This window comes from Tasmannia lanceolata, unplaced genomic scaffold (assembly GCF_043159265.1).
Source record: "Tasmannia lanceolata isolate RefF3 unplaced genomic scaffold, GAP_Taslan_0.1 ptg000018l, whole genome shotgun sequence".
In the NCBI taxonomy this organism is placed as follows: Eukaryota; Viridiplantae; Streptophyta; class Magnoliopsida; order Canellales; family Winteraceae; genus Tasmannia; species Tasmannia lanceolata.
In genome coordinates, this window is record NW_027518695.1 from 2864936 (window position 1) to 2892050 (window position 27115).

Here is a 27115-nt window from a genome sequence, read left to right on the forward strand (position 1 = left end):
ATACAATTAACTTAAACCAATACTAGCAATCTAAATAAGGTAGAGAAGGAAGGATTACAAGAATACAATAAATTTACACCAATAATAGCAATCTAAATAATGTAGACAAGGAAAGAGAGATTGGCAACAGTGCAATCTCAATCCAATCTCATTATCTCAGAATGAAAAAAAAAAAAAAAAAAAAAATCTTGGTAGAATAAATCTAGCATAATTGCTAGAAATAAGGCAAGATTTCATCATTTAACACTGAAGGAGGGAAGCTTGAACTTCAAACTATAGAGAGCTGGCAGTATAAAATGAGTAGGGTGGCAGTATCAATGTCTAAAAAGGAAAGTGTTGGTGAGGACATTGACCTCGTTGCAGTTCAATTGTTGTGACTTGTGAGAGGAGGCACCATCGGATACAAGGATTTTAGGATTTTATAATCCGGGATTATTATAAAATCCATGCATGCAAACGGCCTCAGTTTTTAGTTCCTTTGATCCTAGACGGGTAGGTCTGAATAGTCGCTGAGGATTGGCAGTTGAGAATACTCAACTCTCTCTCTCTCTCTCTCTCTCTCTCTCCAACATGATCTCCAAACCACCTTTCTCTCTCGCTCCACAAAATCATGGTATACTTCTCTCTCTCTCTCTCTCTCTCTCTCTATTACGCACAGACACACACAAACACCATTAGATGATATTTTAAACTGATCTTTGTATTGGGTTTCATTGCTATTGCTGAATTGCAGTCTCTTCTTCCCATTTTTGTCCGATCTCTAGTTAGGCTCTTGTGTTCTCTGCTGAACCGACCAGCGGCAACTATCACGACCATCCTTTACTACAGCGACCTCCTCCCACGACACAGTAACTTAGAGAGAATGGTCCGAACCGATCTCCTACACCGCGAAAACTATCTCTTTCATTTTCTCATCAACATGTTGAGATGCTTTTGGTAAGGAGGTTCCTAACATATATCTCCTCTTTCTAATTTATTTTTCTATATATACAACTTTTTAGTTTCTTGACTTGTAATTTTACAAGCAATGCTTAATTTTCAGAATGCGGAGGAGCTTATTCTCATACAAAATATATCTGGTGTTGTTTCGGCGAGTGTATTTCCCTTTGATTGAAGAGATTTATAGAGATTTGGTGCTGCAAAATGCATGTATTATTGTTCATTTTTTTTGTATGGATTTAAATGTCTGAAAAAAATCATAGCCCTGGTTGATGGCTGATTGATTTATGCCCAAGACACCATATATTGGTCATATATCACGATATGTTTAATCATAATTCCAATTTTTAAGTGTAATTTTGTTTTGTGCGTTTGCTTTCCAGTTATATGAATGTGGGAAAATGATATCCGCACTCCCTTGTTTTGATAATGGCACTCCGTATTCTATTCACCTTTTTTTTTTTTAGTGGGTCCCACTTGGTACTTAAGTGGGATGTTCTCTTTTCTTTTAATATGTTATGGGTGAATGCAAAACTACTGAGTTTTGAAAGAACAGAAAATGAGAGGCTTTGAGAAGGGAAAAGTTACGGCAAAAAGAGAGGTTTTCTCTTGGTGCTCTTGGAGGGGTTTTCTCGTGAAGCAAAAGCAAGGGTTTTTCTTCTTCTACTATTCAAGCTGTGATCTTCTTTCATTCTTGTCTTTCTCCATCACATTTTCTTCTTTGGAAGCAAAGCATTATATTGGAGGGCATTCCAAGGGGGTTTTTCCTCATAATCGGTGTAGAAGGTTGGACAAAAGGGCTCTTCTGGTGGGTTTTACTAGTGTGAGATAACATTGTACTGTTTTGACCCTAAATAGTAGATTTTGTGTTGTCTTGTGGATGTAGCTCATTGTGGTGAATCACTGATATTCTTGTCTTCTTGTGGTTGTTTTTTATTTATTTCTTTTGCTCCCTTTGTGGTTGTGGTTTGTTTGGCACATATATTTTCTCCATCTTGTTTGTGCAAGATCTTGAATTTTTTCATGTGTTTGCTAGGATTGGATTGACCAGTGTTATTGCCATTGGCAGTGGGTTTTGGACTCTACAATTGGTATCAGAGCGTTAGGGTTTTCCACACAACGTATTTGTGAAATTGCTTGAGAGATGCAAAGTTTGAGAATATGGCTAGCCACACATTTAAGGTGGAGCTTTTTTATGGGAAGACCAATTTTGAGTTGTGGAAGATGAAGGTAAAAGACTTGTTGATCCAAAATGGGTACCATAAAGCTTTGTTGGGAAACAAGAAGAAATCGAATGCCATGACGGATGATGATTGGGAAGACTAGGACATCAAAGCTATGTCTTCAATTTGATTGAGATTGTCTACTGTAGTTTTATTTAACATTGCACTTGAGAATACGACGGTGGGTTTGTGATCAAAGTTGGAAAGTATTTACCAAACCAAGTCTCTTACAAACCTGATATTCTTGAAGATGAAGTTGTTCTCTTTGAGAAAGAAGGATGGTTTTAATGTTTCTAACCAACTAAATGAGTTTAACAACATTCTTCGTCAATTGGAAAGCATTAAAGAGAAAATGAACGATGAAGACAAAGCAATAATTTTGCTTTGCACTCTACCGGAATCATATGATCATTTTGTTACTACTTTAAGTTATAGTAAGGGAAATTCTCTAGACTATGATTCAGTTTATGGTACTCTACTTGCCGAAGAACTCCGAAAAAAGGTTTCTTTTGGAGAGTTCTATGAAAGTAGGATCGGAAGCCCCATATGACAAGCGGTAGAGCTAACCATTGTATTTCTTCAAAAACAAATTCAAGGAGCAAGTCAATACCCCGATCTAAGTCGAAGGGGCATGATGACAAGAATGGTTATTGGAATTGTGGCGAAAATGGACACTTCAAAAGGAATTGTCCAAAAAAAAAAGAAGAAATCCGATTTAAAAAATGCTAACTCCGGAAGTGAGAAAGGTAAAGAAAAGATAGATGGATATTCTAATGAGGCAAACCAAGTGGAGGTATCCGCATCCGGTGTTATAGAGGATGAGGTATTGATGGCGGGTTGTAATCCGAAATTTAATCAAAATTGGGTTCTTGATATGGGTTCTACTCATCATATGTGCCCACATTGATCTTTGTTTTGCACATATCAGCCGTGTGAAGGTGGCTCGACGAAGATGGGGAATAATTCGACTAGTAGAACACTTGGTGTTGGTTTGGTTCGATTGAGAATATTTGATGGGATAATCCACACACTTGAGAATGCCCGACATATTCCGAATATGTCAAATAGTTTGATTTCTTTACTTTGGAGTTGGAAGGTCGTAAATCTTCGAGTGGAGATGGAGTCCTCAATGTTTCTAGAGATGGGAGTGCGAGTGAGAATCTTGGACAAGTTATTGGGAGGTGTCTTGGTTGATGATGTTGTAGACATGGCGGTTGATAATGGCTATGGAAGAAGAATTACAATCTCTTCAAATGAACAAGACATGAGATTTGGTGGAGTTGCCAAACGGCCGAAAGTCTTTTTTGTTTCAGGAAGGAATTCTTGCAAGCAGGCGATTATGCATCAAGTTGGAGATTGTTGAACCGGTGATGCATATTCACCGTTTTTTATTTTTGTTTTCTTTAGTGGGTCCCACTTAGTACTTAAGTGGGATGTATTCTTTTTAGTATTTTGGGTGAAGGCAAAACTATAGGGTTTTGAAAGAAGGGAAAAGGAGAGGCTTTGAGAAGAGAAAGCTTATGGCAAAAGAGGGGTTTTCTCTTGGTACTCTGGAGGGCATTTGTGGTGAAGCAAAAGCAAGGGTTTTTCTTCTTCTACTGCTCAATGTGTGATCTTCTTTCATTCTTCTTCTCCTCCTCCATTGGGTTTTCTTCTTTGCGAGCTAGGCATTCTATTAGAGGGTTTTCCATTAGGGGTTTTCCTCATACTTGAGATTTGGGGGCTATTTGTGGTTGAATGGAAGGTTGGAGAGAAGGGCTCTTCCGGTGGGTTTTACTGGTGTGAGGTAACATTGTTGTATTGTACTATTTTGGCTCTAAATAGTGGATTTTGTGTTGCCTTGTCCGTGGATGTAGCCCATTGTGGTGAACCACGTATATTCTTATTTTCTTGTTTTTGTGATTTATTTATTTTGTTCCCTTTGTGATTGTGGTTTGTTTGGCATATATATTTTCTCTATCTTGTTCGTGAAAGATCTTGGATTTTTCCATGTGTTTGCCGACGATGGATTGACCGGTGTTATTGGCCGTGGGTTTTGGCCGATACATTATCCAAACAGGAAACCCAATTCTAGGAAAAACTTCTCCAAGGATTTCTATCTCCATGGTGAACAACCCCATTATTACTGAATCAATTACCATTCCCATTGTTCTCATCAAACATTTTTTTATCATTTACAACTAGTTGTGCTGTTAATGTGGCCAAAACAAAGCCTACTGTCTATTTAATTTTTTAAATTTCATGGATTGAGGAGCATTTGGGTCAGGAATGAATACAAAGTCCTCGTGAGGATGATCGAAAAGAACTACAAACCTTCTTTCCTCGAGTTTTTTTTCAACTCAAACATCAATTATAGAAGATATAAAACCTCTTGTGACTGCTCTCATTTTCGCCAAAGCATATCATAAAACCATCCAGCTGAATTCTTCGCATATCGAGGGAGACCGGGTGATTTGTAATCAACAAAGTAGAGACCAAACCTTACAGAGAACCCTGAAGTCCATTCCCAGTTGTCCAACAAGGACCACACAAAGTATCCAGTCACATTACACCCATCCTCTCTGCAATCACACCATCATCATTGGCATCATTGTAACTTATATCACAAAGGAAAGTTCTTTAAGATCTTGCATTCTAACTTACTTTATGGCAGCCGAGAGGTTCGACAAGTAGTCTCTGTGGTAGTCAATTCTCTTTTGGTCTTGAAGTGCCTCCAGTAGAGGTTTATCTGGATCATTCACCTCATCTATGCCTACAACACCCATATCACATTATAAGACATTTTAGCTGGACAAGCAAGAATCTATGAATGGCGTAATTTTGTGAATCATCTCTCTGTTTAGTGATGCTGTAATCTGTTTCTGGTTTTTCTTGGATGTCCGGCCCTTGTTGCATTTTTTTCGCTCGATCTTTCTCGAATGACAATGTTTCCAATAAGCAAGTTATCTAGTTGTTCCTTTGGTTGATGCTGTTGGCCTTTTTTAGTGTGGCCCACATTGGTGGGTCCCAAGTGAAAAACGTTAGTATTTTCTATTCACAGTGGTTTTGTTCTCAAAAGAGTCTTAGGGACAAATCCCTAGTATTTAAGAACCCTAAAACACATTAGTGTTAGAGGTGTGGAAGGACACAAACTATTGTGATCCAAAATCTACAAGTATGGGTTGCGTTTGATGGGAACAACACTCATACGTTATAGCTAAAGTTCCATCATCAAGAGGGTCCCTAATCTGAGAAGAAAACTTGTGCCTGCGATTCCATTGATTGAGCCTTAAGGTCTTCTTAAGATTAGAAGATCTCTCTTCTCTTGTTCATGAGCAGTGGAGATCGTTTTCGTGGTTCGTCGAGGTTCAAGGGAGTCGTGATCTTCGATTCTAATCGCCATGGCCGGAGGTATGTTCTGCATTAATTTAGAATTATATAAAGTCTAACAGATGCCTTACCATTTTCTGTGACAATCACCATTGGATTTCCATAGCGGTTTTTAATGTAATTCATAGCTTTCCTCATTCCCCATGGAACGATGTAGAGCCAAGTCGAACCACCCTACGCAATGTAGCATAAAACACCATTAGTTATTTTCAATTCCCTATCTGTAATTGATGCCTGTGACAAACAGATTTATCAAGGACTTATTGGTTCATGTAATATTGGACGTACCGTGTCTCCAATGGGTTCTCCATTCCTTATGGCTGAAAACAAAAACAAAATAAAGTTTCAAAACCTGCCCAATAGGTAACTTAGATTCATAGAAAAGAGGGATGAAGATACAAGCAGGCAGCTAAAGAGAAATCACTTACGCAAGTAAAAAAAAGGAGAAAAGAGGAGAAAATATGACATATTAAGCAAACTGATATTGGAAGAAACCCAAGGCATCTTCATGTACAAAATTAGCAATCCAACAGTCATGGATACTATAGTGTGGTGATTTGTATACTGCTCAAATAAGGTTACTAAACTGTAGTATACTCAGATTTAAATCAAACACAAATGAGCTATTGCAATTGCGGTGATTTCAAGTAATTTGACAGCCACTGGTGTAATGAACACTTACGGGTGGGAAGCGCTCCAGCATCCACAAATGTGTCATTGTTCAGCATGTTTTTATAAAAGCTGCTATTTGTGATGTCCATCGCATAATAAGTAGTGTAATGGTTAATGCCCACGAAGTCCAGAGACGATTTAAGTGCATCCGATTGATTTTTGGAGAACTCCGGAAGCCTTTCCTTGACTCTTTCTTTCATGGACAATGGGTAGTCTCCAAAATAAATGGGATCCAAGATCCTGTTTTGTGATCAAGAATCAGAAAATGAGAACAGCACAGGGAAATAACAAGTGAAAATGTTTTCATCTCATTGTTCTTAGTTAACTTACCATCCAGTTTGGAACTCTTGGGCTACTTGAGTTGTTTTGATGTCTTGTGTAGAATTTGACATAGGTTCAAACCACATCATGTCCAAAGACATCCCTACATTTCCTCCTTGTTCTCCCTAGTTTGTGCATTGGAAAGGATTAGTGACAAAATATTCCGATAATGGGAGATATACATGAACACTAATCACACTTTAATATGTAAAGAACAAAACCCAAAAAGGATGAATTGACTTTTGATGGAGAAAGCAGGGAGTCTAGTTCCCTTGGGATGTTAGAAATTATAGTCCGTATGCTCCCATTGCTGGAAGTGATTGGACCTCCTTGAAATGATGTAGTTCCTCATGAAGAGTCCACATTATACCTTAAATTTGGCTTGGTAAAGCCTAAATGTGGCCGCATGGGAGAGAAGGACATGATGCATAGCGATATAAGGTTCGGTCGATGAATTTCCGGACTTGCAGACCCTGTTAGGTAAATGAACTGAGCATCTACCAGGGGCTGCCACGCCCAGATCGTAACCCGTCATAACGAAAGCATGAGGCTCATTGAAAGTTATCCAATGCTTCACTCTGTCTCCAAATTCGACAAAGCACCGCTCTACAAATGCAACATAATCATTTCTGCATAACAGAACTATAATAGATTAGTAATTCAGTTATGGAGAATTTTAAACTGATTTTAATGATTTTCATACATTATTCTTGGGCTAAGCCATCCGCCGTAGGAATCTTGAAGAGCTTGTGGAAGGTCAAAATGATACAAGGTCACGAATGGTACAAGGTCTGCGCGCCACAATGCACAACTCATTGGATTGGTTTTTAAGAGCTTGAGAGATCCATAAAAGATTGAAACATAAAACAATTTTGCTGGAAAATCTTGAAAACTTTAAATTTACACCCACCATTTGCAATCAGATTGTCAATCAGGTTGTTATAATAATCTATCCCAAGTTGGTTCACAGCTCCACTTCCATCTGCATATTTGTACACATTAGAGAATTTCTTGTTCTTCCTCATAATTTTACTAACTTAATATGGATGGATAGAAAATTTTACTTGGGAAAATTCGAGACCATGATATGGAAAACCTATAAGCATCCATTGCCAAATCGGTCATGAGCACAACATCTCCCTGCATTGATATATTGAAGTTCAAAAGTCATGTAACAGTTGCAGTGATGCTAAAATGGAAGGTGTAACATCTTCATGAGGTGAAACAATGTTTTATTAACAAAAGTTACCAAAGTGAAATGCCATTGTAACTCTAAGAGAGTGTATTACTATAGAAGATAGGTCTTTCATGCATCACAAAGCTGTTCACTTTAGAAATAGATAGATTGGCCTTTAGATTTAATTCGAAGTCTCCATTTAGGATAGTCAATCCATATAATAGTTTAAACAGGGATTTCTATCCACGTTATGAACAACCCCAAACTAGACTTTTTTACCTCCTCTAGATGTTTTTCTCATTCAAAAATTAATTTTCTCTCTCTATATTTCACTAAGATGATTAAAAAAGAAGCCTAATGAGTGTTTGTATAGAACACATTTAGGACCCGAAGGGAGTGGAGTCCCTCAAACCATTTTTCCATTTTACAAATTTTTTTCTGAAGATGTTGTAAAATGCAGAGAAATTTCTGACTTCAAACCAGTTTTAACTATCAAACTCATAACCATTTTGGTAAATGGGCCCAGCCTAGGCTCAGGCCCAGGCCCAACAGTAGACCAGAAGCTGTTAAAGGGAATAGAAGGGCAGATAAATTAACCTTGTAGAGGTGGTACTGATCAACGGCCACCTCACCCGTACTCCCATCTGCAATCTGACCTGTACATTCATCACCAATATACACGTTCTATGACTTAAATTAGGTATGCACACGATCTTGTTTTAATATTGGCACCTCCTCTATTTTAAACTTCTCTGTTAGGCTGTTAAAAATTTACAATTACCAACCGGATCCAACCCAGCCAATAAGAGAAGTTCTAAATTTGAAAAGGGGTGCCAGTATCAATTCTCATGGAGAAGTTACACGAGTTGTTTTACCTGAGTGAAAAGCGTATGTGTCCCAAATGCTACGTCCTCTACCGTCCAATTTCGCAGCTCCTTCGTACTGCATTTTCATAATTCATCCAATTGTTTTACAAGTGATACCCACATTCCCTTGTTTTGATCATGGCACTCCTTTTAATGGAGTTGACAGTGTGTTGGTAATTGTAAGTTTGTAACAGGTGATTAGGGAAGTGGAAATCAATGAAATGGGTGCAGAGATTGTTTCCCATAATAGAGGATATGTCCATCAAAACTAAGGGTGTCAATTTTGGCTCGGGCTCGGAAGCTCGCTTGAGCTCGGCTCGAATCCTTAACGAGCCCAGCCGAGCCGGCTGGCCAGGCTCAGCTCAGCTCGGCTCGGCTCGTTAAGGATCGTTAAGAATTTTATATATATATATATTATATTAATATATACACTAAAAGGGTTGTCCACGGAGTGAAAGGGGGAGGCAAAATATGTCACTTCTTTTTTGGAACCCCATTTGTTACTTGGACCACCCCCCGTAGTGTAAAAAGAGTAGTCAGAAACACTAGATAGGGCTGTCCAGGGAAGATGAGGGGTGTGAAATTAACATAATCCGAGCCCGAGCCGAGCCGAGCCTGGCCGAGCTTGGCTCGGCTCGGCTTGTTTACACCCCTAATCAAAACAATATAACTCTATTAGGCCATGTTTGGTTGCTTTCCCTCAGTGGAAAGTGATGAAGGCCTTGTTTGGTTGCCTTCCCTCCGTGGAAAGTGAAAAGAGCCCTTTTTCACTTTTCTTTCCACCAAGGGGATGCAACCAAACGAAGCCCATGGCGGGCAATTTGAGCTCCTCTCATTCCTATTAGTGGAAACGGAATTGCTAGCGTTTTCGTTGCTGGTTTGTCGCATGTCAGACCAGCCATCCCGTGAATGAAGACAAAAGCTGTTGTCTCCATTCACGAGGTGGGTGGTTTGTAGGGCTGGCAATTTCACCCGGAAAAGTGGGGATCCGCCCCGCCCCACTTGGGGAGGGGATTCCCCGATTTTAGTGGGGAAGGGGAAGGGGAAGGGGATTTAAAAAATTCCCCGGTGCGGGGAAGGGGATGGAGTTGGCCCCGCCCCGCCCCTCATTAATGCCATTTTTTTCTTGTATTTTTTTAAGTGTTTTTTTTTTTTTTTTGGGAAAACTACTAGAAACCCCTTGGATCAAAACATATCTACAAGATTCTCCCAAAATTTTCATAATTTCCATTAGTACAGTTTTGTCCTTGACATAGCTTTTTATGTTTTCTTTTACCTATAATCCATTGGGCATTGTCCCTCATTATATTAGTATATTACCCTTAGAAATCCCTAAAATTTCTCCCTCGAACCATCAGTGTAAGGCAACATTAAATTCTTTGAAAATCTCCCTCCCCCAAATAAAGGCAACATCTCTCTGATGAGTGATGAGATTTTATATGGTGTGCGCTCGTATAGTCCATTATTTTTCAAAAAGTAATGTATAGGCTACACTATAGGACGATCCAAACCGTCCATTTGATAGGCTACAATTTAAAAGTACTTTACAGGCCACACCATAGATCATCCAAACTGTCCATTTGATGGGCCACAACGTAAATAGATTGCGGCCCAAAAATCATATCCATAGGATGATTGCAACCCTCCGATCTATACAAGGTACCATAATATGCAATTCCTCTATAGATCAGAGGGTAGGGATTATCCTATGGAAATGATTTTTGGGCCACAACCTATTTACGTTGTGGCCCCCATCAAATGGACAGTTTGGATCATCCTACAATGTGCCCATCAAGTGGAAGGTTTGGATCATCCTATGCCTATGGTAGTATGGTGTGCCCATCAAATGGACGGTTTGGATCTTCCTATGGTGTGGCACGTACAATATTTTTTGGCAAGTGGGATTGGGAATTAGGGATCTGCTAGAGACTAGTGATCAATTAAATGAATCTGAGAGCAACCACCTTTGTCCCCAGGTTAATAAAATGAATAAGACAAAATCTTAGCCTATGTGGGTTGTGTGGCTACTCTCACATGCAACAGCCAAACGCAACATGCCTGAAGTGATTGTCCCTAGCAAATCTTTAGTTTTAAACCTAACATTTAACAAAGTAAAATGTGAAAGTAAAGTGATTGTCCCCGAAGGATGCGGGGCGGGGAAGGGGAGGGGATGGGGATTAGATATTCCCCGTGGGGAGGGGGATTCCCCACCATCCCCGCAGTGGGGAGGGGAAGGGGAGGAGAAAAATTCCCCGCAGAGGGGAAGGAGTAGGGGACCCCAACATCCGGCCCCGACCCGCCCTGTTGCCAGCCCTAGTGGTTTGACATGCGACAGACCAGCTGCGAAATGTCTATTGCAATGGACGCTAGCAACCCATAGAAAATATAGGAGAGAGGCCCGACTTGGGCATTCTTGAGGACTGTCCTCTCTTCCCATCGATGAAAGAGCGGAGGACGAATCTCCCTAATTCCATCAATTATGTCTCATATATGAAAAATTAATGAAACCTGATAAGCAGCAGAGGCAGTGCCGAAGATGAAGCCTTGTGGGAAGTCCTTGCGACTCAAGGTCTGGTTTGTAGCAGCATAGGTAGAAGAAGCGAATAATAGAATTGCAAAGAGACATAGGAGGAACAAGGAAGGAGAAGAGAAGAACACCATTGCCCCCCCTTTGATAGCCAAGGAAGATTGGCTTCATTGGTGATTGTGGTGGTTACTGTTTTTGTAGTTGAGTAAGGGACGAATGATGCCAACCAAGGGAAAAATGCAAAAATGTGCATAAGCATTGTCGCTCTATTTTTATTTCGTAGTATCCAACACACTAGAGCTCTGGGCGGCTATGGCCGGATGGAGGACATAAAATTGCCATAAATTTGTCATTTTCTTGGCAAAAAAAAAAACGCACAAGCCAATGGTTTTTTCACTTGAGAATCGATATAAGAAATGCGGACAAGGAGCTCCAACGGCAAAACTAGCACTCATATAGATTGTGGGTGCAGCTATGGCCCACCTACAGCGAGCTCGATCACCACCATGAGTTTTAAAAAATCCTAGATGGACATGGAAAGTGGGAAATAACCAGTTACTCAAAAAGCTAATGCTGTTAGAGTTGGTTTATTTAGTCATTGGAAAACACTTCTACAACGGGATCCCTTAAAATTTCACCATTTAATGGTCTCCAACAAACGGGTGGGCCGGGCCGGGTTTCACCCAACCCGTACGGGTCCAGGTGATAACTCAGATCCCACCCATAAGGGCTGGGTGGACCCGCGGGTCACCCAGTTTTTTAAATGTTAAAATCATTGACACAACCCTAGTATATTAAATGTTAAAACCATAGATTCTAGTTGTGCAATCAGTATTCTAGTTATTCATAAACCATTAATATATGCATATGCCATCGATTAGTCTGTCCAATTTATAGCATATTTATTTTTTAATGAAGTTTAATATATAGTTTGAAATATAAAGGGCACACTAAAACTGTCTGGGTCTTCCACCCTCCCCACTTTTGTTTTCCAGCAGCACTAACAGTGCCCGACCCACTCCGCAGGGCCCGTGCTTTGGAGCTGCTGGAAACTAGTATACATAGGGAGATGGGGAATTCACATATATAACCCAAAAACTTTTCCTCCCTTTCCAATGTGGGATCTCACAGGTGGTACAGGCGTTTAAAAGCCCCACGATTATCTTTTCATAATCTTTTGAGTTTTGATCAGATCATCTTTTCATTGTTGATTGTAGGTGGTTCCGATGTCAGATGTTCTTCAAACTTTATACAAGAGCTCCATGGAAGATTGGAAATAAACAAACGGTTTTAATGTTAACTGCAAACATCCAAATCTTTAATTTCAATGCAACGCACAAGTTAAAGATTTCATGTTCCTAGTTCCAAAACTGCCTGAGAAACAATGAGATCCGAAATTACATAATAATCAACTTGAAGGTCAGATCCTAAACTGCAAATGCCCACACAAAGCTTACCTGAAAAGATCTACTGCCCCAGATCATCATACCAGAACGAGAATTTCAGGACTCTGTCGCTGCCCGCATCACTCGCAGTATATCTGTAAGTGAGACAAGCCCCACAAGCAATCCCTGTTGATCCACAACCCACACTCTGTGCACATGCCCAGCAAGGACCTTGTCAATTACTTCCCCGAGGCTCGTCTCAAAATTACAACTTACAAGCACCCTGGGGGACGAAACCACCAAAGGATTAGACTCGGCTTTTGGACCCATCGCTACCCTCTCAGTAAAGTCTTCAACGCTGAGAGATAACCAGGATTGCAGTAGAGCAATTGGGCATCCTTTCAAATCGGATGCAGAGAATGTACCTATGGGTCTCATACCTTTCCCCTGGAACTTGGAAGACATCTTGAGTTAGTCAAACAAACCATAAGAACAAGTCCAGTGAAGAAAAATCTCACACACATTTCACAACTAAGCAATAATGGACTGATTACTGAAACAGAGGAAAGGATTTAAAAGGACATACGTTTACAAGCATATGATCTTCTCCAAGAGAAGCAGAAGCTTCGAGAATAGGAACAGCGCTCAGGGAAGCAGTCCTCATGGACTTGATAGCTTCTATGACTTTTGTAGGACCAGTTACACCATAAACATTCTCATTTATTACTCCCAATTCACCAACTGTGGAGGACATAAGATCCTTTAATTCAGTTCCATGGGCCTTCAAAAATTTCAAGACATCCATTTGAGTGAGCATCCTATAGCCGGAAGACGACTCTGCAATTTCTACTCCCACAACCTGATCCATATGGCTGTCCAACGGAACCAAAGCACGGTGTATGCCTTTGCTAAACACCTCAATACAGTCGAGAACACTGCAGATTAAGTTTAAATTTAAACAATCATATCAGACCCAACTTACTATTGGTTGTGAAAGAATGCCAGGCAACTCCTACTTTTGTAGGAGTAAAACAGTTCAGAGGCCCAAATAAATGAAAGAATCATTGAAAGAGTGGTTTATTTCGAAATTCAAAATGCTTCTTGTAACTGTTTTTTGAATTTCCAGGAAAACCCACAATGGCAAATATAGGAATGATCCTCAAAAGGAAGGTTTATCTCAAATTCCAAGATGTTGCTTCTACTTCGTTTTCAAATTGCTAGCAAAAATGAAGAACCCAGAAGCAATTATCAGAGGGGTAGTTTATTTTCAATTTCTTTATTCAACTACTACGGAAAGAAAACACCCATAAAGCAAACACAGGAACAATGGTCAAATCGGTGTTTATGTCGAATTCAATGTCGCTACTTCTTCTATTTCAAATAAAACAAAGAGGAAGCCAGGAAAAAAAAAGAGAAATAATCGTAAGAAGAGCTGTTTATTTTCAAATTCCAAATGCCCTAACTTTCAGTTTATTTAATTTCCTGAAAAGCGGAGAAGAACCCAACAAAGCCAACCTGCGAAGGAGAATAAAACAGAAAATTTACGCTCCTGTACTTTCTCCGTTCTTATTGTTTCTCTGTCGATCTCATGGAGAACGCTTCGGTTCTGATCAGTTCCCGCTCGAAAGAGTATAATAGCATCAGAAGAGTTCATTATTGCAATGCAGCTAGTTGATTTGGCACAAGCAGGACGTGAAATTACTAAGGAGAGAATTTGGAACCTCCATTAATGGAAGGCTTGCATTCACTAAGGAAAGTGATCCTGATCTAAATGATATGTTTCCACAGGAATCACCATCATCCCAGTGGTTTATATTGAAGTCTGTAAAAATACAAGCAGTGGTTTTGATGTGAAGCCCATGGTTCTACTCTTGGGTCAGTATTCCACTCGGAAAACAACATTTTTTTTGGCAGGTAAGCTGGGATTGAACCTCCGACATCTAGGTTAAAGAACAAAGACTTGACCGTTTAGCTAGAGGCTCAATCCCTAGAAAACAACATTTTCTCGGTAGGTAATCTGGGATTGAACCTCCGACCTCTAGGTTGAAGAACAAAGTCTCGACCGTTGAAGAACAAAGCCTTGACCGTTTAGCTAGAGGCTTAATCCCTGGAAAACAGCATTTATTAATGATATGTGTCTAGAAGGGTCCCCCTCAGGGTTTTAAATTTCAGTTTTTGTTGGTACCGAAATGGAAACATTTTGGTTTCGGTGGAAATTTTGGTGGAGATCTTGTAAGATCATGGAAACTTATGAAAACATATGCAAATGATGAAATTTTAAGAAAAAACTTTGGTAAATGCCAGAATAAGCACAAATACACACTTAGAAAGCAACACAAGCAAGAAAGTTATCCATAAGGGCTTAATCACATCGAACACCTAGTGGCATGTGTTGGTCCATGTCAATCTGACATCCCATGCACAAGGTACAGTTACTTTGTTGTGCAGTTCAATTATATTGCCTACCAAATATCATTCTCTACATTAATAAAATGAAATGAAAATCATAACATTTTTTTCATTTTTTTGTCGATATGACCATTTCAATCGAATCTTGGGAAGTCGAATTACAGGAATTGTCGAAAGAAACATTGCCGTGGAAGGAATCCATGTAGATTTCGTTTCGATGAGGATGAAAACAAAAACATTTTGACCTTTTTCTGTGAAATTTCAGATAAATTTAAAACCATGGCCCCACTTAGGTAGAATAAATTAGTTTATATTTTGTGGTATTTTCTCTCTAGTTGTTTGACATGGATAGGAGTCTTAGAAATAAGGGTTATCTAGATTGGCTTGGGTAGTAGTTTTAGAGGAAGTGGTCGAGTGAATTTTCGATAAATAACATGTCAGTAGCTTTATTTTAAGGGATTTTTTGTAGGCAAATAACATGTGAGTAGCTTTATCTTAGAAAAATACAAATACACCGCCTTAACTTTCTGACATTTTCATCTATAACCCTGACTTTTTAAAGTCGCCAACTATACCCCCTGAGGTTTCAATTTGTATAAGGTAGACCCCCTTAGTTGACAATTCATCCACAGATCGAAGGGTTAGAATGGTCCTATGTAGCTGATTTTTTGGGCACACCCTATCCATGTCGGACCCCATCAAATGGACGCTTTGGATCATCCAAACAATGTGAGCCCACTGTGTTTTTGGTAGTGTTTGGATTCGGGTGTGGGGTTTGGACGGGGGCATGGGTCTTCATTAGCATTGATAGTGTTTCAAAAGAGGGGGTCTACCTTATACAAACTGAAACCTCAGGGGGTGTAGTTGGTGACTTTTAAAAGTCAGGGTTAGAGTTAAAAATGTCAAAATGTTGACGGGGTGTAACTGTATTTTTCCCTAAAAACTATGCTTCTGTTGGATCAAATATCAAGAGTGATGCGTCTTACACAAGCAAGCCCGCTAGGGCACCATATAATTTCTCATATTTTAAACAAATGAAACATGTTCCGGAGAGTGTTGTTTTGTTCACATGATCCTTCCTTCGAAGTGGGTCAAGAGGCTGATCTTCCCTCTAAGAAGATCAAACACATTGAGAACCAATTTGAGTTCATAACAATTAAGCATTTGATGATTTTGGTGGGTATATCATTGATAAGTTTAAGAAACTAAAGCCAAAGATTAAACAAGCTCTTGATAACATGCTGGGATATGACATTCCAGAAATGAATACACAAATGATTCCAAAAGCAAAAAACCCAACAAAGTGAAACCACAAATAACAGAGAAAGAGAGGAAAAGTGATGACCTGGTATTGGGATTAAGAGTCCACAAGCTGAGACCTTCCAAGCAGTTACCGATAATGGTGGAGACGGGAACCGACATCTGATGATCCAAGTCCTTACCATATTGATTTTGGTCATTGGCTTCGGCAATGTGTAGGAGGATGTCCAGCATGGTCACCATTCCAATGTAGTGTTTTCGGACTGCACCGGTGTTCTTGTCGGACTCTAGGATCATGGACCCACCAGCTCCGATCCAGTGACCAGGGGGTGCAGCCACGGGTACGGCCAAAACACCATTGGCCACCAGAGTGTTCATGGTGTGGGCCAGGGAGGCTGTGTAGGGAACTTCTACTAGTCTCCTTTTGTCTGTCATTAGATCTCTTATCTTCTTCTCCCTCATCAAACTCAGATGGGTTGTGTTGGGCCTCTCTTTTTTCATCTCCATGCTTTCTGATGGTCTTGTAAATGCTACTATGATGACATGAAGTTGGGGATGAAGAAGGAGCTTTATTTTGTTTTTCTCTGCATACGTGTCTTCGTGAGGATCGGCATGGCCGTTTAGTCTGTCATCTCTCCATTGGAGAGCTCTGGTCATATGACAGATTATTTAATATTCCTATTCTAGACCCATGTTAATATGTTATGCATGGGTGTAAAATGATGGCCCCACCCAATCTCAATATGTCTCACCACAGTGCATAGGATAGAGATGGTGGGTCCTACCTATCAGTAACATTAGGGTAAAAAGGTGGGCCTCACTCTATGCATGAGTTTTGTAGAAATAGTGGGTCCACACCCTGTACCAAACATGGGATAAAATTGTAGGCCCCACCCCATAAAGAATATGAGATGTACAGCCATGAGATGACAATGGAAAGAAACATGGTGAGTATATATTATAGTTTTGGACAGGTTTGCTATTTTCATTTCAGGTAGAACCCATGGATAATAGGCCCATTAGGGTGGATAATAGGCCCATTACTCTATTTTTTCCAAGTAACATGCTAGTGACATGCTTATCCAAGCATGTTTCCAAGTAACATGCTAGTGATTAATGACTAGTGAGGGAGCAAAGATTCCTAGATTCTGCGCTATTCACTGTTTGGTTCCCCATTCTGAATAAAAATGGGATCCATTTACTCTATTTTTTTAATCAATAGGCCCATTATGGCCATATTTTCGATGAGAAAAAAATACAAGGGTCCTACTTTGGTCCTAATTCATCCATTGTTTGGTTCCCTATTCCCAAACAAATTGGGGATCCCTGGAATACGTATCTCGTGGGGTTTCCTTTAAACCTATTCCTGGTTTGCTTAAGGCAGACAGAACAGCATTTCAATTTTATATACTATTCCATGTTTTCTTTGGTTCAAAACTTTAATTAAACAATACAACTCGATGTCTAAATAACCAGTTCATTTGTTTAAGCCGAATAAATACATAAATATTGGGGCAGTTCTCGTCTCCCTGGGTATAGCAAGCCAGGGTTCATCTTATCCTTGGATAGACTTATTATCCTCCAGTTACATCGGCCTCTGTTCTAGGATAAGATATTACCAAAACAAATTTGGTTAAGAGTGGACATTATAGTTTCAAGATAACATTATCCCAGTATGATAGCCAAAGGAACATCTTATCCAAGGATTCCTATCCCGTGGGGAACAGACCCATTTGGTTACCATCCACCACATGCAGCAGAATAAAAGACCAGTATGCCTGGTTAAAGAATACAGTTTATATTCTATCGGCCAGTAAAACACACACTTTTCATTTACCAAAAAGGTCCAAAAGAGTATAAAAAAACAGTACAACCTCCTGTAGGGGTATATCAGAGCAGGGTATTTCACCAGGGCACTAAAAAACCACAATAATTAGACATTAATGCTTTATCATACTAACAAAGCACAACACAAAACCACACACCAAATCACTTCACATCCAAACCATGAGCTCAAATTGGTAGTGACAACTCATGATCTTCATAAAAAAGGGTGCCTTCCCTCCAGTATGGAGAAACATTCAATGATTTGTCATCTAAATTCAGCAGCTAAACACTTTAGCTTCCATGAATTGCCTCAGTTTCAGAACCAGAAACTGGGTTCAACTGTTGTGGATCCTTCTCCTCTGAGATAAACTCTGAGCTGTCATCTGCACCAGATAATCCTTGACATCCACTAATATCCACCTTGAACAATTCATCATTTTCCAGTTTTGATAGTTTTTCTCTTGACTCGCCCTTGAGCAAATCCACCACCTCCAGCATAGTGGGTCTCTTCTCATGCCTACTCTGAGAACAAACAAGTGCAACAAGCACCACCCGCTTAAGCTCTTCCTCTACATACTTTCCGCTCAGCCTTGGGTCCGCCAATTCATCGAACCTCTTCTCCCGAGCCAGTGGCAGCGCCCAGTCAATAATGGTGCGCTTCATCTTCGCACTGAGTTTCTCTACTGGTTTCTTCCCACTAGAGAGCTCTAGTAGTAATATCCCCAAGCTGTAGACATCACAGCTCTCTGATGCCTTCCCAAACATGGCATATTCAGGGGCAAGGTAGCCAACGGTGCCTTTCACCCTCGTGGTAACATGAGTCGCACCATCTGGAATGAGCTTTGCGAATCCAAAATCGGCAACCCGGGCCTGAAAGTCTGAATCTAGCAACACATTACTTGCTTTGATGTCCCTGTGAATAATATGAGGTGTCGCATGATGGTGAAGATAGCTGGACGATACAAGCAATTTGTTAGCATGTAACCGAGTTAGAGAATAAATTGCAAGACTGCATCTGAATTTGAGACTTACGCAATACCCTCAGCTGATCCAATTGCAATATTCATTCTCCTGCCCCAATCAAGAAGGCATTCAGCTGAATGCTGCCCATGAAGATGTGAGAGTAAGCTCAAATTAGGCATATAGTCATACACTATGAGACGCTCTTGGCCTTCGGCACAGTAGCCACGTAAACTCAATAGATTTTTGTGTCTGACCCTGCCCAATATCTCGACCTCAACAGCGAACTCCATTTCGGCTTTGTGGCTAAAGACCTTCAGTCTTTTAACAGCAATCTGCAGAAAATATATATTATAGTTACTGGCACCTAGTCTATTTGAGAAACAAAGATGGAAATCAAGGGCCTCTTTCTTTCTTTTTTTCTTTTTTCTTTTTGAAAGATGGAATCAAGGGCCTCTCTGGACCCACAAAAATTGGTTCTTATTTGTGAATAAGATTATTTTAATTTAATCTTATTTGCAAATGGGACATTAAGGCCTATTAGGAAGCCACTAATTACATCATTGCTAAAAGGTTTTTTTTTTTGGAATGGTATTGCTAAAAGTATTATAACCATAATCTGCAAATAATAACATTCGACTTCAAAACAATATTTGCATATACGATTACCAGAGCAGAAACTAAACTTGAGAAAATTACTCAGATGAAAAGCCTCAAGAATTGGAAATTTGGGGTAAAAATTACTGACCACAAAGTCTCAGAAATATCTTGATTGGACAAAAAGTAATGCTTATTTTAAGTGCAGCAAAATTTCTGCAAAAATACCTTGATGGAAAAATTGTAATGCATATTACATAATGATTGAACAATATTAACCATTTCAGGAAAAGGATTTGGCCACAAAACCATGGCAGGTTGTCAGTTTATCAACATGATTTATCACTTCCACAGGCTAAAGGAAGTAGGCAATTGTTGCAAGTGACATTTTAGTGTATTGAGTGATTTCTTACCCTGAAGCTCCAATAGAACTTCATTCTGTTCATAATAAGACAATACACTTCCACTTCTCATTAATTGATAATCTAGTAAATTTTAAGCAGGGTAGGGTATTAAAATTTCACAAGTATATCTACACGCCCTAACCGAATTGAGTAAGGCTATGAAGGAGATGGGAGTGAAAAAAGATCCGGATGCAGCTGGATTGAGGTGAAGAAAAGGGTCCATTTGTTTTATCACAGGGACATGGTGCATAGTCATACACATTATTCACAAAACTGTGAATGAATTAACATTATAGATGGTGGATGCAGGATATGTACATTATGTTGTTTTACTTATTGTCAGAGTAAGGAGAGAAGAAAGACTGAATGAGAAGTATTTGATCGTACATTCCATTGCCATGGTGGATTTATTCCACAGTACATCAACCAGAAAACCCGATGAATAATTCAAACAGGAAAAAACCATTTCCATTGGAGCCTTTATTTACATCCAGATTGTTACTATTTCTGTTTTTTTTTTTTCACAGCGAATTCTCCAGCCCAATCTGACAAAAATCATCTGCATATTCCAATCTTCAAATTGATTTTCTGGCAGCCAGTTATCTTGACTTGGGGCTCAATGGTTCACAAACTCCAGGGCTTGCACCCTTAGCAAATTGATTTACTGGCAATCTGTTATCCTGGGACTCCTGGTTCACAAACTCCGCAAACTGTTATCCTGGGACTCTGGGTTCACAAACTCCTGGGCTCGAACGCTTAGTGCTGGTGGATAATCGTTGACACATCCATTGACCCACCCAGATACAGCGCGACTAACTATTCATCACTTTTCGATAAATCATTTTTAGCTATCAATTAAGGAAACCCTTCCGTATAATCATCTACGGATCTGTTTCCTTACCGTAATAGATATTAGTACGTGATCTGAACATAATAGTATAGAAGAAAAAAATTCCGTTGGCCCTGTTTGGATTGCAAGGATTTTCTAGAAAAGTTTGGAAAGGAAAATATATCTAAAATTTCGTACTTTTTTCAACTTATACTTAGAAAGACCTTCAAATTATGATAACATCCCTCTAAATTAAGCAAAATCATGGCATTTCCGTCTAAATTGTGGAAAGATAAAAAAATTGCTAAGAAAATTATTTCCATAATGCTTTTCTTGCAATCCAAACATGCCCTTAGTTTCTTCATATTCTCCCAATCAGTGATCTTCTCTGTTTTCACTCTTCTTTCATCAGGAATATCTTTATAGTAAAAAATCCCAATATCTTTATAGTAAAAACTAAAAAATCCTCTCTGTAGTGCTCAATTAATACATAAATTTTTAAGGCCGAAGGTTTCCATGCAATTCCAAAATCTCTATTTTTTATATTCAACTCCGATCTCCTATCATCTCATTCGAACATTTCCTGAGGATGGGCATGGTCGTGGAATGGATTCTCCGTGAAGCAATCCAAATAAAAAACCTCATCTTCTTAAATCGGATTCCCCGAGTGTATCAGTTGCTAGGTCAAGATTACAACTTGTCACTTCAATTGGTCCATCTCATCTTGGTTGCCCTGTGGGCTGCTCGGCATCCTCTTCTTCTTGGAGGCATGATCACAAATTGTGCAAACCCTAAATGATATGCGCTCCAATACTACTCTAATGCTGGCAAGTTGGAGAGATGCGAATTCTAGAAGATAATCAACTACATTTGTCAATGCATTCAATCCAGATCTTTGGCAATAACAAAATGAATAACACAATCAGAAAGAGAAGAATACAAGGACATACTTTTCTTTACAGTTTCCATAACCCTAGAACACGAAATAGCAAGAGGGTGGCAAATCGTTCTTCCCAAAGCAAGCCACAATTTTTTAATCAAAAGTCTATTACAGATCCTTTTTTCAAAATGACATCCATACTATTCCCCTTAACATATGAATAGTAACATGAATAGTGATGTGAATAGAAACAGGAATAGCGGACCGATTTAACATGACTTGAAACAACTTAAAATATAATATAAGTGAATGAAATAAGAAGCTAGCCAGACACCAAATGTGGAGACCACTTATTTAGGTCAGCCAAGCTCATGAACACCCTTCAGACACCTTTAAACATACCAAGCCATTTGGAAAAAGATTTTTGGTACTCCCATCGATCCACAAACATATCCACAGTAAAGGTCACTGCGACAAATCCTCCAAAACTTTAATGATTAAGACATCCGTTATATTCGATAAGGAAGAAGAATATCCTTTCAAAACCACAGAAGACACATTTCGTTCCGGTACAGAAAATGGAACAAAACACTCCCATATTCCGTTTCATCCGCATTCCGGTTAGGTAAAGTCTGTTCTGGCCGGAAAATAATAGTCTGTTCCGGCTGACACACACTATTTCGCCTAGAACACACTGTTTTTTAGATTACAGAATTGCCCTCAAACAGCTATATTTTAGTTTTTTTACTGTTTTATCCTTATCTAATGTCCGTTTTTTACTATTTGATAGCCATTTAAGTGTATTTTTCATCTTCTTGCCTCCCCAAACAAAGAAAAAAGTATATAAGTTATAAACTCATCTAAGCCTTCATTCTCTTCACTTCTTCTACACACTACATATCTCTCTCAATTGCTTCTAAGTTCTACTGATCTATACTGATCTCATTTTTACTCGTCTCTACTCATCTCAAAGGGTATTGCAAATTTGCAATACATTTAATGTTTGTAACATTCTTAGCATTTAATTTGCCGTTCCAAAAAAAAAACATTCTTAGCATTTTGTATGATTAATTTTTCTTACTTTTATTGGTGTATGGCAATAAATTTACAACGTGTTTGTTGTTAAATTTGGATGATATAATGGTTTCTTATATTTTTCTAATAATTTTCTATTTTTAGATTTTTTTTTTAAATTTTAACTATTAAAAAATAATCCAATCGTAGCAAAACGTCCGAAACACCGAAAAATCTGGTTCCACTGACGAAAACAAAATGCCGAACCTAATTGAATTGACATCTATGAACACAACAAAGTAGGTTTCATGTTTAGTACAAAATAAAAAGTGGAAAAAGGGAGTAAGATTCCCAATCTCCTCATTGAGGACACTGATGTTTTCCTTCATAGGCTATGATGCCGCAAAGGATTTGAGCTAAACTACATTTCCACCAAAACTCTAGTTGTCCTTCATAGGCTATCTCATCTCAACTCAACAAAGCCTTTGTCCCAAACTAGTTGGGGTCGGCTAAATGAATCCTTTAGAAAAATTTCATGAAGAAGGTGAAACGAATCTACCTGGCTCTAATCTTGGTTCTAGTTGGGTTCTACTACGTGGATCATTTTCTTCCATTCTATCCTATCCAAGTTCATGTTCTCTGTTATGTTCCTAGCTATCAAGTATTTCCTCACTGTTTCTACCCAAGTTGTTTTCGGTCTGCCCCTACCTCTTTTTACTTCATAGGCTATGATGCATAAAAATTTAGGTTGCCATTTCCTCACTTTCTTTAATGTGATTTGCTCCCCTTAGAACATTGGCAAAACAGGGTAGCATACAAATAGAATTTGCCACAGGAAGACTCATGATATCTGGCCCTACACCCCTTGACCAAAATATCCCAAGATAGATGAAATATCACAGTGATCAGCCAAAAGTGAACACATCGATAGAGAAAACGGGTAAGCCTAAAAATGGCACACAATCACAAGATTTTGTGTTTAAAGCTTTTGCCCAAATAAGTGCATTGAATTACCATAAACTACATGGTTTCATCATTAGAACAGAAATTGATATCCTACTTTATCCTATTCCAACAGATGAAATTTCTCCCTGATATAAACAACGTCCTACTTTATGTTTTTTCTAGTGGACCAAATTTCTTTGGATATAAACAGCATCCGAAATTTTAGATTTTTCGTAGATTATAGATCAATTGGAGAACCAACCAAGCCTACATTGGTATACGTTGTGGTGCACCTGTGAAGTTGAAGATAGAATATTCCTCATGAAAACACTCTTTGATGAAACAGTCCTTGATGAATCTAAGTATCCAATAGCTTGTGAACTGTACTCAAACTATTACCATGATGAGCTAGGTAAACCAAACACAAGGGGCCCATCTCAGCTTGTAGAAAGCAATTTTAAGCCCATAGATCATGTTGTGTCCTGCATTGTGAACTTTACATTCTAGAAAAATGTGCATGTACGTTCCTCTAAGGGTCTCTATGAAGGATTCTTGAACAACTCCAAACTTTCCTAGCAATCATTGAAAGCTTATCGATGATGATATAAATTTTCACAACAAAGGTGAAATTCTCCTCAATATCAATCCCACAATCTTCCATGTATCCCATTGCTAATAGATGGGCCCTATGCCTTCAGATGATGCCATCAAGTTTCTACCTAATATTGAAGATCCATTTGCAGCTCACTAACTACTTGACTTAAAGAAAGATGATTAATCATTCCCAATAAGACATCTTATTATTGGTAACAAGGAATAATAAAAAAAACATGGTCATTGAGGGGTCAGTGGAAGCTAAGCCCTAATCAAATTTAGAAAACAAGGCATATCAATGAAACAAAGGTTGAATTGGATGTTCAATACTTATATATCTGTAAAGGTTTATCTTATGCACTACTCCAAGATGGATTGATCTTTTACACTTGAAGAAGTTTGTGCATTTGATGGGGCAAGTATAATGCTGTAGATATGGCCACACAACTCACACTAGAACAGAGAATCACAACTGATTCACCCACTGCTAAAGATTGGTTAACCTTCAATATGGGCGTGAAAAAAACCAGTAGTTCTACCTTTAATATCTTATATCCAATTCAAAAGTGAACCAAAATGAAGGCTCCTTTGTGATCTCTCTTTGAAGTAGAAGGGGTGAATTAGTTTGGACCTTCCACCAAACAATAAAATAAATGCTTTCAAGAATGTTATATGGCAGGAAACAATAATTTCATTTAATATAAAGTGAAACATTTATCTCCTTTATGGGAAAAAAGGAACATCACGAACATGAAACCAACAAAGGTAGGGCCTGACTTGTCTTTTGCAACATTGAGCACATTTGAAGCAACAATACTTTGAATAACTTGAAAATGAGATTCCCTACACAAAACTAACGTGATAGTTTGATTTATAAGAAAGCAACACTTAAGACATTGTTGCCTCATAACGCTAGAGAACCTTTGTTCGCAGTAGAAGATAACATGTAACTTTCAAGTAATTACAAATTATATCATTCCACCATTTTCATAGAGAGGCAAACAGGATTATGGATTCTAGAGATAAGGATAAAATCACTAGAATATCTCTAATGATTGGAAAAAATTTCTACCTCCTATAATTTGTTTCTGTGGCATTGTTTGGTAAATTATGTCTCGTTCAGTACCATTTTTTCCATAACATACTGACTTGTCTCCAATCAGTACATTTTACCAAGGGAAGTGATATTCCCCCCCCCCCCCCCTCTTTCTGACGGATAAAATCCCCGCCTTTAAAGTTATCCGCTAAGTTTTAAAGGAAAAGAAAAACGTTAAGTGGGGTGAATTTATCCTCAAGCAGTGAACCATTCTCACCGAAACCGTTAAAGAGGGGGATTTTATCCATTTAGGGGGGGGGGGGGGGGGGAGATATCATTTCCCTTAACCAAACATCAAAGACATTGTGGTGCTTGGTAATCAGCAAATTTGGATCAATTAAAAAATATAACACAAACTAGAGAAAAAAGAACTATTTGTAACTTGCATGGAAGCTCGTGTAAAACATTGATAACCAACAATGCCAGTTCTTAAAACCAAGGTTTAAAATTTCGATTTCGGTACCGGTTTTGGACTTCCGGAAAACCGGAATTTCTCTCGTTTGAAATTCCGGACAAAAATTCCGAAATTTTGTAACGCTTTTTAAAAAAATAAAAATAAAAATGCATTTTCTCGAAATTTCAGACCGAAATTCCGAAATTTGGTAAATGGCGAAATATTTAATTTCGCCAAATACCGGTTTCGGTCCCCACCGAAATCCGAAATTTCGGTCCAAAATTTTGGATTTCGGTCGAAATTTAAAACCATGCTTAAACCATCCAAGCATTTATTCAAATATTGATCAAATCCAGCAAAACCCAAAAGGGCTTCTACTACTTTTGCAAAATAAAGCAACAAATGGAACATCATATCAATCCATACATAGTTTTTAGTGATTAATTTTCCATTCTGGGAACTAAACAAACTAATTATGTTTCCATTTAAAGGAGTACAAAACCTAATTATAGAATTATCAATGTCATTACATACCAGTTATTTGCATTGTGGAATCCACAATATATAACAAACTAGCAGTAAACACACTCAAATTAAAAGGAATAAGAAAAACCCATACTTGGGATCCATCCCACAGCTGGCCCCAATAAACGCTGCCAAATCCCCCTTCTCCCAGCTTGTTATCATAGTTAAAATTGTTCGTCGCAGAATGCAATTCCTTTAAAGAAAATATCCTCCACGTCGTAACCTTCTTCCCCTTTTCTTTCCTGCAAAAATAAATTAAAAAAAAAAAAATAACTAATTCCTCCCCTTTAACCCCACTATCAAACCCTAAGCAAAAAAATGAAGTAAACCCTATTATTCGATAATCAAACCCCAATGCGCCAGTTATAAAATAGGAAGCAAAAGAACCAAAACCCAGATAGATAATAGAGAAAAAAAAAAAAAAACAGATCGAGCTGAAATTAGACTCATTTCACTACAAACGTACCGATCTGAATCGTTCCCGCAACAGAACCTGACGAAGAAAGCCATTTCTCGACGACCCAATCTTCCAATTCAAGAACTTTTTTACTTCTTCACTAGAGAGGATTCAAAAAACGACGACTTTTCATTCGAAACGTTTCTTAAACAGGTATGAAACGTTTCTTCAGCAGCCATTTGGGCGATAACGATGGGTCGATAAATAGAAATTCTGAAACGAAAGGAACCGCAGGTTGCTTCGTTAATACACGCAGTCAGACACAGTGCTTTTTCAGTTTCCACTCTGACGAAAAAGCTTTTCAATTTCAAAAGGGATGTTTTTATAAGTGCACGAAATCTCTTTGTCTTTTCTTTTTTAATTGCCTTTTTAGGAATTGCAATAACGTTTGACAGCTGGTTAAATAATAATAGACACAATGAGTTCGTGTAATTATCAAAATCTG

At 38.7% G+C, this 27115-nt stretch overlaps 3 protein-coding genes and 1 long non-coding RNA gene across 5 annotated transcripts; 1 reads left to right on the top strand and 3 right to left on the bottom strand.

The window, feature by feature from the left end:
• Positions 1 to 619: 619 nt before the first annotated feature.
• On the top strand, positions 620 to 1296 carry LOC143850792 (uncharacterized). Its single transcript, XR_013236056.1, has 2 exons — positions 620 to 936; positions 1043 to 1296. It is a non-coding gene; the product is annotated as an uncharacterized LOC143850792 (long non-coding RNA).
• Positions 1297 to 4545: 3249 nt separating this feature from the next.
• Positions 4546 to 11141, bottom strand: LOC143849483 (beta-glucosidase 6-like). The gene is made up of 13 exons (XM_077358502.1): positions 11076 to 11141; positions 8577 to 8643; positions 8299 to 8357; positions 7589 to 7664; positions 7435 to 7506; positions 7228 to 7315; positions 6895 to 7153; positions 6534 to 6649; positions 6214 to 6443; positions 5820 to 5851; positions 5603 to 5705; positions 4806 to 4914; positions 4546 to 4723 (listed from the first exon to the last, which is right to left on the bottom strand). Exons 4-13 carry the CDS (start codon positions 7647 to 7649, stop codon positions 4546 to 4548), a joined length of 1248 nt encoding a protein of 415 aa, XP_077214617.1. The 5' UTR covers positions 7650 to 7664; positions 8299 to 8357; positions 8577 to 8643; positions 11076 to 11141.
• Positions 11142 to 12382: 1241 nt separating this feature from the next.
• LOC143851270 (Cystathionine beta-synthase (CBS) protein) lies at positions 12383 to 16704 on the bottom strand. Of its 2 annotated transcripts, XM_077360624.1 has the most exons (4): positions 16234 to 16704; positions 13066 to 13414; positions 12552 to 12926; positions 12383 to 12468 (listed from the first exon to the last, which is right to left on the bottom strand). In XM_077360624.1, exons 1-3 carry the CDS (start codon positions 16653 to 16655, stop codon positions 12597 to 12599), a joined length of 1101 nt encoding a protein of 366 aa, XP_077216739.1. In that variant the 5' UTR covers positions 16656 to 16704; the 3' UTR covers positions 12383 to 12468; positions 12552 to 12596. The 2 variants fall into 2 exon arrangements, with proteins under 2 accessions (XP_077216739.1, XP_077216738.1); XM_077360623.1 differs by having other exon boundaries at positions 12383 to 12926.
• A 1239-nt stretch (positions 16705 to 17943) lies between these two features.
• Positions 17944 to 26941, bottom strand: LOC143851183 (PTI1-like tyrosine-protein kinase At3g15890). Its single transcript, XM_077360528.1, has 4 exons — positions 26680 to 26941; positions 26308 to 26455; positions 19008 to 19270; positions 17944 to 18927 (listed from the first exon to the last, which is right to left on the bottom strand). Exons 1-4 carry the CDS (start codon positions 26721 to 26723, stop codon positions 18267 to 18269), a joined length of 1116 nt encoding a protein of 371 aa, XP_077216643.1. The 5' UTR covers positions 26724 to 26941; the 3' UTR covers positions 17944 to 18266.
• Positions 26942 to 27115: the final 174 nt, after the last annotated feature.